The 11,755-nt window shown below is 41.1% G+C and overlaps 2 protein-coding genes across 2 annotated transcripts; one reads left to right on the top strand and one right to left on the bottom strand.

The window, feature by feature from the left end:
- Nucleotides 1-6,219: 6,219 nt before the first annotated feature.
- LOC122643385 (UPF0481 protein At3g47200-like) lies at nt 6,220-7,844 on the top strand. The gene is made up of 2 exons (XM_043837010.1): nt 6,220-7,024; nt 7,061-7,844. The coding sequence occupies exons 1-2, from the start codon at nt 6,220-6,222 to the stop codon at nt 7,684-7,686; spliced, it is 1,431 nt and encodes a 476-aa protein (XP_043692945.1). The 3' UTR covers nt 7,687-7,844.
- Nucleotides 7,845-9,481: 1,637 nt separating this feature from the next.
- Nucleotides 9,482-11,302, bottom strand: LOC122642657 (lycopene beta cyclase, chloroplastic/chromoplastic-like). The gene has a single exon (XM_043836196.1). The coding sequence runs from the start codon at nt 11,246-11,248 to the stop codon at nt 9,737-9,739; it is 1,512 nt and encodes a 503-aa protein (XP_043692131.1). The 5' UTR covers nt 11,249-11,302; the 3' UTR covers nt 9,482-9,736.
- Nucleotides 11,303-11,755: the final 453 nt, after the last annotated feature.

Here is an 11,755-nt window from a genome sequence, read left to right as displayed (position 1 = left end):
GGCTCTGTTTTGTTAAAATTCTACGAACAAACGAACGAACGGATCCACACTCATGCGTCCATCCGTAGATCCGTTTGACTTCAACTCTCTCGGCCTTTGAGACTTCTGAGACCGAACGAACGAACGGATTTGCATTCCACATCTGCTCGTTAGTCCGCTCTACCTATTTTCACGGAGGAGCCACGAATGCACCCGGAGTGCTGACGTCGCTCGTGAGTCCACCCGATTTTCTTTTAAGATTTTGAGCCTATTTTGGAGACCTTTTGACCACACCTATATGTGATGATCTTGTGCCTATACCCTAGATCGGACACCCCTGTTGTGTGACCCATTTGTGGGGATCACATGAGTCTACTTAATACCTTGAAATTGAAAGAGGTTAGGACTTGTACCCGACTGGGCCAGCTAATAAGAACTAGCAGGCATTGGTAACCGCTGTGACTCCTCTCTTACCTAAAAGGAGAAGAGTTACCCTTGAGGATGAAGATCCATAGACCCTATGAATGTAAGGACTCAAACCTTATGGATAGGGAAACCTAAATCTATGCGGGTAGAGACCCTTAAGGGGGTGCGTAGAATCTAAACCTGTGGGTAGGTACTAGGAAAGGAAAGTAATAGGCTGGTTTGGGCTGTTTATTTGAGTAAGCCATGAAGGTCACGTGTATTTGGAAGTCACTCATAACACCTCAAGCTAGTGACGACTCTATTTAAACTTTACTTGGTTTATCCAACCTTGTTTAGACTCATAGAGGGAGTCCTACACCGTGATTTGACTTTCCAAAAAAGGACTTAGTGAACCGTACTTGAGAACTTCTTGTTCTTGTGGATTGACCTAGATGACAGATATGTCCATAGGGATTTGAATGTAATTATTGAATCTATGCCTACATATTGGTGTGATAAATATATATATAGATATCCCTTAGAACCTTGGACTTGTGTGACTAGAGTGATTCTCTGGTACTACAAGTATGACTTACCTCGACCTTGCTATGAAACTAGTTGGAGCCCTGACCTTGGTTGACCAAACCTTAGAGTAATGAATAATGAATTTAATGACCGAGTAGGTTAATTTATTGAGACCTGCTTGAAGAGTTGACTTGGAGCAAAACTATTAAAGGGTTATTGGTTCTCGAAAGAGGACTGATGTGGACTCTTCCTTGTAGGATAACTGTGTAGTAGGTTTAAAGGTTGTGAAAGCTGAAACTGAAGGATGTAACAAGACCTTCTCCAACGACAGATATGAATGGGGTAATGGATCACCAAATGCGTTCCCTCCGTACTGGGAGTGAACAATAGGAGATTCCATCAATATTCCAAATCATTCTAAAGTTGGGTTAGGTAATGAGACAACCAGATGTGAAGGCCTTCAGAATGTAAATCCTATGTTGGGTCATGGACAGGTTAAATCCTGTAACCCAAGAATGACCAGAGTAGTGAAGGCTAAAGTGGTATCACCTGATCTGGAAGATCTAAGGAACCTTTATTCCTTGAGACTTAACTTAGTAGTTGGAACCCTGTTTTCCTAGGGTTATTGTGAACCACACCCCTGTGGTAATGTGTCCCTGTAAGGAAAAGAGAATTGTGGAACCTGACTTGCTGTGACATGTAGGCACTGCCTCATCTTGACCCGACCTTTGACTTAGTTTAAGATGTGGGTGACTTGGGATGTTGTTATCCAACAGCCCTTATCACTTGAGACCCTAGCTGCCTCAAATTTCGGGGACGAAATTTCTTGTAAGGTGGGGAGAATGTTATACCCGCACCCCAGGAGTATAATTAATTATTAATTCTTCCCCGTGACGTGTAGTTATCACTGCCACGTATGCCGGTGAGTTGTTCTCACTGGTGGTCAAACCCAGCTATAAAATTATTGACCATAGTACGAGTTTGCCTGTGGAAACTAGTCGGGACCACGGAGGTTGCACCTTGACGTGTCAGGGGTAAGTAATTGACCAAATTTTGTTGTGTGCTTACTGCCCTCTCAAAGCCCTCGCAGTGTGGTCCAAAGGCCCTGACCTCTTATGGTGGGAACCACCTTCCTACTCGCATCGGATGCAAGGTTACTGGCTACCTCCGACCCTGCATCCAATGCTGCTGACAAGGACTCTTGTGGGTGAGACCCTATGGCTAAGGTGCTATGGGTGTCCTGCCATGTTTGACCCTACCCAAATAGACCCTAGGTTACACTTATGAGACCTTATCCAAACAGGCCATTAAAAGTGATTTTTTTTATATGAGAGAGAGGGGTAAGACTATTCCTTAGTCTTTCTTTTTTTTTTTCTTTCCTAACCTAATCGTGAAAGGAGAGGAGAGCTTTAAGGAGAGGGGGCGGCAAGGAGGAGAAGAAGGAGAAGGAAGGGAAGAAGAAGAAGGAAATGGCTGCTGGGTTTGGAGCTTTAAAGAGGCCACATCTTGTGTATCTCAGACCAGGTAAGCCAAGTGCCCCTTTTCCCCCCTTTTTCTCTCTTTCTCCCTTGCCTCGTTTGAGCTTGGGTGGTTTGTTGGTAGCAGCCCCAAGATGGGGTTTTCCTTTTTTGAAACCCAAAGGGTTTGCTCGAACCATGTGTAGTTTCCCCTTGTAGGATGCTATCCCATTTTCATTACAATCCTATAAAGACCTCTATTTGACCTCTTGCTGAATCTATTTGATTCTAAAGCTTCAACCACCAAAGAAAACCCCAAATCTGGATTTTTGAGCTTTTGATCCTTTAAACCCCCTTAAATCTTTGGATGTTGGGTGTTCTAGGACCCAAATAGACTCCAAGACACCCCCTCCCTAGTCCCTTGAGGCTTAGAGAACCAAATGGGACAACCCTGGGCTTTTAAAGACCTTGAAATCACACTTGGGTTGCATCGGAGGCAGAGTCTGCGTGAGTCCGATGTTGCCTCCGATGTGTCCTGAGCCTGCAGGGAAGGTCGGAGGCAAGGTCGGAGGCAAGACTGCGTGAGTCCGATGTTTGCCTCCGATGTGGCTTGAGCCTACAGGAAGGTCGGAGGCAAGGTCGGAGGCAAGCCTGTTGAGTCCGACGTTGCCTCCGATGCAGTTTTTAAGGCTTATAACTTATGTAAACTGTGGGGTTTCTCTATGAGGCCTCCCCTACACTCTCTCACACTCTTATTCACTTCTATAGGCGCCAACATATGTGCAATGGAGTGATTTTGAGCGAGAATCGTTGCGCTTATACAAATTCTATGTGAAGTAATTGGTGAGTGGGTTTGGGTGACTGTTTGAGCTTGTTTACTATTGCTTATTCATGCATTTATGAATTATATTGTGACATTATCATTCAAGCATGATTGCATATTTGCATTTATTCTTATTCGATGATGATGATTTGGATGATATGGATTTGTGTTGGGTTACGGTGTCGGGAAGTACTGGCACCGGAACCCCCGAATTACATGGAATTGTATATTACATCTCATTCTTGCCTGTATGCGTCGTGTTGTGCTGGTACCCGGGTGTTAGATGGAATGGGACGTTGACACACCCGGATGTACCTCTCAACACGATAGGATTCATGTAGTATATCTGTGGTTAGGCTCAGTTCCCTATGCTACGACCCTTACCAACAGGGGTTTAGGTGTTGGGTAGCCAGAGCACCTGCTGCCTGTGGAGAGTTAGAGAGGCCAGGCCAGGGGTAGTAATGGTTATCGGGGTCTGCCTCTGGGTGGTGATGACTACGACCGGCGCGGGCTCCATAGTAATAATTGAGGTTGCATTGTGGTGAGAATGGAAGGATCCACAATGTCTTCCCGAGTTATTGCAGTAGCATATACCCATTGACTTAGCATTGTGGTAGGTGGTAAATGAATTAATAATAGCATGCACCATGGACTATTTGTGATTGTGTGATTGTGCATCCCCTTTTCTCTCTCACTAGCTCGGTGGAGCTAACCCCCGTGTACACATTCTTTTTAGATTTGGATGCAGATGATTACTGTGGAGCCAGAGACCGTGACTGAGGATCATGGCGATGGTTGCCCATGATGATTGTGCCTACGGGTTGTACTGTTACTTGGGATCGTTCCCGTTTTATTATTATTTTAGAGCATTGTGCTTTGTATAAACTTTTATGTTTTACCTTTTTGGTAGCTACTTGATGGTCATAGGAATTTTGTAACTATGTTACTTATTATCATTAGCCAATGAACATCTTATAATCATTTCATTTACGCTTCCGCAAACTCTGACCTGTCTTGGAATGTAATATTCCTTTGTCTTTCGTACTCTGATATTATTGTATTTTAATATTGGTTTATGACTGTGATTTGGCCACTGCATCGAGATCCTGGCGGTGAGGTGGGATGACGCGTGTCACCCCAATCATACCCTGATATTGTATTCTATCCCTTGTCGGGATAGGGGTGTGACAATTTCTTTCTCCATCTCTTCAAGTGTCTACTGTCTAGCCAAGAATGAGCATTATTTTGAGAATGCTGAACATTTCTACAGGAAAAACCTACCCAATATATGATCAGGAAAAAGTATCATTGTTTTTTTTTGGTAGAAAAAAAAGTATCATTGTTGGATTTCCATAAATGGGAAATCTTATATAGATATATGATACCTTTTCAGTTGTGAGTATTCACTACAGTATTTAAAGTAGTTGTACATTTATAAGGGGAGAGTAAAGTGAATGGTTGTTCCTTTTGTGGTCATAAAGTTTAGGGAGAATGTTCTCTGTGCCGCAGCTCAAGCTACACCCAGGCACATGGGCCTGCCACTCAAGGGGGCAGAATGATCATTGTGCCCACCCCCATGTGTCTGTGCGTAACGACACAGAGAACAACGCCCCTAAAGTTTAATAGGATAGACAATTAAGAAATGAAGTAACATGAAGTTAAATATTCTCTCTACTCCCCTATTTCCTGTTGGGGATAGGTACAGGGGAGAGTAACGTGATTGGTTGTTCCTTTTGTGGTCATTTTGGATTTAAAAGGAGAGGAATAAAAAAAGTTTACTTGACTCTTTATCTTAACCAAACGTAAAAAAGTTGAAGCACATGAGTATCATGCAAGGAATCAGCCGTACTTAACTAGGAATGAATTTAAAGGTCTTTGATTTCACCAACATAGGAAAGAATCATGTGTTACATCCACGGGTAAAGCTGAAGATGATTCAATTTATGATGGAAGAAAATACAATAGAGATCTCTCAAGAACACCCAAAGATTACAACAAGAACTCTCCCTAGAAAACCCCTAACTCGAAAATCTCCAAATCTCATTTTCTCTCTTGCTTACTCAACCAGACAATAAAACAAGGAAATACTCCTCCAAGTCAGGCTGATCCATCAAGTCGGATTGTACCACGGGGGCTCCGAGCTTAGACCTATCGGCCCAAGCCCTTTGCTACCATCACTCACCTCACAACATTTTCCTTTTGGGTAAACTTCAAAATGGGTACAAGGATTCAAGACACACATAACCAACTTTAGCATAGGGATGTACAACAGAATTGTTTAATGCACAGTTCTTTATGTCATCAAAATAAGCAAAAAAAAATTTCTTTAATAAATTTTCAGAACAAGCAAATTAATTTACAAAAGGTATCATGACAAGGAGAGCTAGTTAGCCAAATCGACTGTCCTTTGTCACTGTACATTATCCTTAATTAATTGGCCCATGGCAGAGATTTTTAACTCCGGCAATAATTTAGGTGATGTGAAGTCCAAATAATTGAGACATGGTTTAGCTGGGCTTTACTCTTTTACTGCATGGAAGGATTGAAGAAGAGTGTTCCTAGGGTAAAGAAAGAAGAGTTAAGAGTATGTATGTCTAACAAGGGAATGTTGGTTAACAACTTGATACCAAAGAGCATCTAACTCAAGACCTGTAAGTAATAGAATTCTCAATAAACCCACCATGAGGAAAGCAGTTTCAATATTAAAAGCTTTGGAATAATGGAGAGGCAGAAAAAGAATTCCAGAATTGCAGCTCAAGTCTCTATCACAGACACAAAGCAACATCAATTCCTAACGCCCATCAAGAAGGGTCAACTACAGTGACTCTTTTAAACTTTTCTGGAACCTTAATGAGTTCAACAAAGAGGAAAACCAGAGACATAAAAACAACCTTAGGAATTCCCATGCAATACCAAGCTTGATAAGTGAGCAAAGTAAAGATCTCTAACTTTCAGTCATCATATAAAATAAAAATGTAATTGTACCATTGCAGTTATAATATTAACTTACCTATTTGTTGTCTTCCATTGATGGCCAGAACCAATGAAAGACATTCTATTTCGAATGAGAGGTCCGAGAAGAGGACTGTGGTCATTGAAAGATTCCATGAAGGTAGCAGAGACAGTACCGAGCCTGATATTATAGTTGATGAGTGTGAAAGGCCAGCGTCAGTGATCACAGAGACATCAACGTCCGGTCCACAGTGGTTGCTGTCCATACTATGTGAGCAAGAAACCCCTGAAACAAAGGCTGGAATAGATAAAGTTCCAACAATTCTGCGGGACATTGAAAAACACAAGGATTGCTTTGATCCCATGGTGGTATCGATTGGTCCTTATCACAAACGGGACAAAGATAAAGATGGGAAGCCAAAGTTTGATAGAGTGGAGAAGCTCAAGGCTTCAATAGCAAAGGAGTTCATTGGTGGAGACAGTAAAAAATTATTGAAATTTGACGAGGTTTCTCGCAATGCAAGGGCATATTATGAAAAGACTTCGACAGCAGATTTCAGTGATGATCAATTCACAAGCATGATGTTCCTGGACGGTTGTTTTGTTCTCCATTTCATTGATTGTTTACTAAATCAGAAGTCTGGTGATACAAAGATGAAGACCGATCAAATAGCTTTCGTATTAAGGGACTTGTTCTTGCTGGAGAATCAACTGCCCTTTCTGGTTCTTCAGGCATTGATGAGCTTCAAACACAGTGAAAATGAATGGCTAGTTCTCATCCACAAATTTGTAAAGATACCACTTAGGCTCCAAAACAGAACATCTCCAGAGAGGGATGACAAACCTGCTCACCTCCTTGACCTACTCCGCAAGAAGCTCATTGGTCATGATGATCAACACAGAAAGTCTGAACCTTCAGAAATGCGTAATGATGATTGGCACTCATTTCGTTCAGTCATTGAGCTTAAGAAAGCAGGGATCAAGTGCAAGAAGATCAATGGTGGGAGCTTAAGAGATATTAAGTTTGAAGATCGTTTTATCAGTGGAGATCTGTTCCTTCCTCAACTTTTCATTGATGATTCAACAAAGCCTATACTCTTGAACTTGGTAGCATATGAAGCAAGCCCTGATGGTCCCAGTGACTATGTGGTTGCTTCGTACATTGTTTTACTGGATGCACTTATTGATCATCCTGAAGATGTGAAGGAGCTGAGATCTAAGGGTATACTCCAAAATTTACTTGGCAGTGACCAACAAGTGGCTGATCTTTTCAATGAATTGTCAATCAACTTGGTGCCAAGTTCATCAGAATATCTTGAAGTTAAGAGAAAGATTGAGAAGTACAACAAGAACAAGATTTCTATATGGATGACTGACTTTCGGCGGACACATTTCAGTAGCCCCTGGACTATTGTTGCCTTCTTTGTTGCAGGAAGTATTATCCTTCTCACCTTTGCTCAAACCTACTTTTCCATATTCCCCAGAGGCGACGATGAAGGAGAACGGAAAGCTCCAACTCCCTCGAGGAAAATTTACTACACTTAATCATGATGCAACAACAAATACAGAAGAGATTGGCTAGTATTTTGGTCACCACAAAATAAAATTCTCAAGCTCTCCATATGGTGTGCTCTTGGCTTAGGTCTGTTTGAAACTTTTTCCAGCCATTGAAAGTACTTCTTTATCTTCTCACTTGCATGGATTTCGAGTATTCAATTGATACTGTTCTTTCAAATTTATTTGAGTTTAAACCTAGAAGTTTGCACATCGAATAAGACGAACTTTAAGTTGAAAAGGTCGAGTTTCTGTATTCTGTTTCACTAAACATGGTGCATAAGCATTGTTCATGCACAAAATTATTTCTTTCAGACAAGTTAATCTAATTCTATTACTTGGGAGTTCCATTATACTTCATGGGTAATTAAAAATATCAATATGCTTCACTTTTGTTTGCAGTCAGCTTCATAACGATGATATAATGGTCATGTTAGTTTAGAAAAACTGCATCAAGGTCGAGATTTTCATTCATATTGTGCAGTTGGGTGGGGGTGGAGTAGACAAGGCAGATCATTTGCACACAATAGGAAAACACCATCTGATGCAACACAAGCAAGGTAACTCCCTTAACACTGACAGAGCAGTAGGTTTTTTACTCGTGACACAAAAGATTGGTTTACCAGATGGAAGAACAGTGTTTCAAAGCCTAAATTACAGTTCCTCATTGAACAACACCACCCCCACCCCCAATTTGAAAGTTCCACAATAACATCAAATTCTATCTGGACATCCACCATGCTGAATATTGCATAAGTTGCAGTAAAGCCACAGATGCCTGAACCTATAATCAACACCAAGAACAAATTACATGTTCCACTCAGGTCTTCAAAATGAAAAAAATCACAGAGCTGCAAGAGCTTTTCCTTTCTAATCACAGATCCTAGTAAAAATCCCGCTGTTGCTAGGACTGCTTTTTTGTTATTATCATCTAATAATAACAAAAAATGTATCATAGCCATTTTTCACTTCAACGTGAATGACAGTTCAGAAATTTCGGTTGACAACTCAGTTTAGTAGGGAAAAAATTATTTTAACAAGCTTATTGATTTGACTGATACGTCACCCAAAACTTTCCACTCAATGATTTTTAATTCTTGAAGTCATCTCCTATAAACAAACATTCAAGAAGATAAAGAACAAAGACAAACCTGCTACCACTTAGAAAGCATAGAAAAAATACTAGATGAATCAGATGGCAATTATGTTAATAAACACAGTGTAGTTCTGTCGAATGAAAACAGAGGGTATTATAGCAGTTACTTACTGAGAATTATGTAAACTGGATCAAAGGCAACAGCAATTTCATGTTGCACTAGAAACTATAACCAAAATGATTTATTTGGATGTTTGGTTATGAAACTTAGGACTCCTTGAGTATGTCTGATTGATTACTCACTCTTGCCAAAACAGTTGTATTCTCATGAATATGTAGATCAATAGGTGGCATAGGTTTCTTACTAAGCATCAGATTTTATGAGTCATCGTACAAACCAAGTTTTCCTAGCACTACGTTAATTGGAATTGAATAGGTTGAGTAATAGAAGTTAATAAATTGTGTTCTGTTTCTAACGGATATGCCCATGTGACGTCCGTGACCTCATCAAGAAGGATGCAACCGGTCAACCCCAATTTAAGTTAATAACATGTAACATTTCTACTAAATGTTCTTAATATATGTTTGTTTTTATATCCATCATGCTACATGTTTTGAGCTGCTTGAATTATAGGAATCCAGAATTGATTCAAAATGTACAATGAGATTCCATAAGTTTGGAAACATATCCAAAACTTACAGTCTAACAGCCATTAATTCTTTGTATAAATATTCCAAATGAGAGTTTTATTACATAATACATGCATGTTGTACCACAGATGAGCAGAAATGTTGGGTATTTGGGTCCCTTCCGCCGTAAATAATTCAAGCAGAGGATGCCTGATGTCTGTTACCAAGATTAAATAAGAAAATCGCATAACTACAAACTCAGAGAAGTTGCGCAAAATAGAGATAAAACTTTAGATACCAAATGGAAATTTTCCACTACTCTCTGTCCTGTATTAAGTTTCCAACCATGTTTACCAAAGGAACTGTGCCCTTAGCCATAATCTCAATCCTAGAAGTATTGGAGGCATGAGAGAATAGAGAAAGGCCAAAATATAAAAGCTCAGGAAGAAACAATCGGGAAGACAAGAATCCATGCCAGTAATGAGGCTCTAGATCAAAAAATGCATCAAAGAACCTCCTTGTGCCTTGTAAATCAAGCTTAAGCAAAACATCCATGCCAAAGCAAAAAAATTCCCTCTGCCTCCTCCGCTCGATGGGCCACAAATCTTTCCAAACTTCCACAGACAATTCATCTCCTGAAATTCCTCTCTCAGAGCCAAGGTACCGCACTATTGAGTTTGCAACTACCGGAGCAGCTGCAAGAGTTCTTGCCACCATATACCCAGTTGAGGGGTGTACCATCCCTGCAGTTCCACCTATTCCTACAACCCGTTGAGGGAGCACAGGAAGAGGGCCACCCATTGGAATGACACACTTCTCATCTTCTTCAATGCTCTTCACTTTTATACCCAAGTGTCTCAACCTAGCCACCATCCTTTCCTGTATCTCTTCCATTGGTACCCCAGGTCGAGCAACAAGAGAAGTCTCTTCTAGAAAAATTCGCTCAGATGAGAAAGGCATTGCATACAGAAATGTAGGAATCCTACTATTCTTATCTTTCAGTTCTTTCTTATTGGTAAGATGTGAATCTCTCCAGTCCATAAAAAGCATCTTGTCCAAATCAAAGGGGTGTTCTTCCACATTTGCTAGTATTCCATAAGCAACTTGGTACCCAGGGTTATAGGGCTTATCATATTGAACAAGGCACCTTGAGAACCCAGTGGCATCAAGGACTACAGTTGCCTGAACCGTGACTCCATCGTTACATATCAAAAGAGACTTGGATTCCTCATGAATAACCTTAATAACCTTAGCCTGATGAAACTTGACACCATTTGATATACACTTCTGCATCATTTTCGATTTCAACTGTTTCCTATTGACTCTACCATAGGGTCTATCCAGATATTTCCTTCTCTGTTCATCGACGAACACAACGGCACCATTCCAGGTTGTGTCGAGGCAATCAAGCAGGTCCATGGATTCAAACTCGTCGACCCAGACCCCATAGTTGTTAGGCCAGATTAATTTTGGAAATGGATCAATTGAGCAAACAGAGAGGCCTGCCTCGGAGACCTGTTGTGCAACAGCAAGTCCTGCTGGACCTCCACCAACAACCGCAAGGTCCACAACAAGGCCCTTTGATGGGTCATACAAGGGGAGCTCGAACTCAAGATTCTCCTTTTTGGTTTCCGGAACGAGCTCCAACAGGGGAGTACAGCGGGCCCTAACAAAACCATTCCTACACCCCTTCCGAATAGACCTATTGGGACCAAACCTGAATTGGGTTTGAAGCTTTGAAGAGCGTAAAAGATTGTGGTTTTCTGCGAACCCATGAAGTGGGTGTAGCAATTCAAGCTTACTGTGTGTTCTTAAAAGAGTACCCATGGAAAATCTGAGATGGGTCACAAAAATCACACAAAATCAGAAGTGGTATAGCCTGGAGATTCCAGTTTTTTGAACTGAATCTCGCAAAATTCACAACTGTGTTTAGCCTCAAATGGGTCTTTTAAAGAATCTAAAAATCTCACAAAGGTAGAGCAGAAAAACAGCAAATTGGACTCGAAGCGTTGAGGATACGAAAAGAGCATTCAAGAATTTCTTGGTTACATATAATGGATGGATAAGAGGAAAACTTTAGTGAATTCTCCAAAAAGGGTCAGGGTAGAAGGCTTACCGTAGCGGCGCCATTAACATCTTTGGGGTCGAAAGTTCAGAAATTGACGAGCCCTATCGGAAAGGATGACTGGGCTTAGAGTAGACTCAGAGAGCTTGTGCGGCCATCGAAAATCGACAAGTAAAAGGTGGAGTGTGTCTCCCAATTTTATAAAGAAGATAAGTGTGTGGTTGACCCTACGCACTATGCCATGGGCCCACCTACTTCCATTCCACCAC

The sequence above is a fragment of the Telopea speciosissima genome, chromosome 10 (genome assembly GCF_018873765.1).
Source record: "Telopea speciosissima isolate NSW1024214 ecotype Mountain lineage chromosome 10, Tspe_v1, whole genome shotgun sequence".
Taxonomy (NCBI): Eukaryota; Viridiplantae; Streptophyta; class Magnoliopsida; order Proteales; family Proteaceae; genus Telopea; species Telopea speciosissima.
The sequence above is the reverse complement of the archived record's forward strand: the minus strand, read 5'-3'. Positions and strand labels throughout refer to the sequence as shown.

Excerpts from the sequence above, each read along its gene's own strand:
- LOC122642657 (XM_043836196.1), bottom strand. The coding sequence starts at position 11,248 with ATGGGTACTCTTTTAAGAACACACAGTAAGCTTGAATTGCTACACCCA.
- LOC122643385 (XM_043837010.1), top strand. The coding sequence starts at position 6,220 with ATGGCCAGAACCAATGAAAGACATTCTATTTCGAATGAGAGGTCCGAG. Across the intron at positions 7,025-7,060 it reads ACTCCGCAAGAAGCTCATTG|AAATGCGTAATGATGATTGG; the intron begins GTCATGATGATC and ends CTGAACCTTCAG.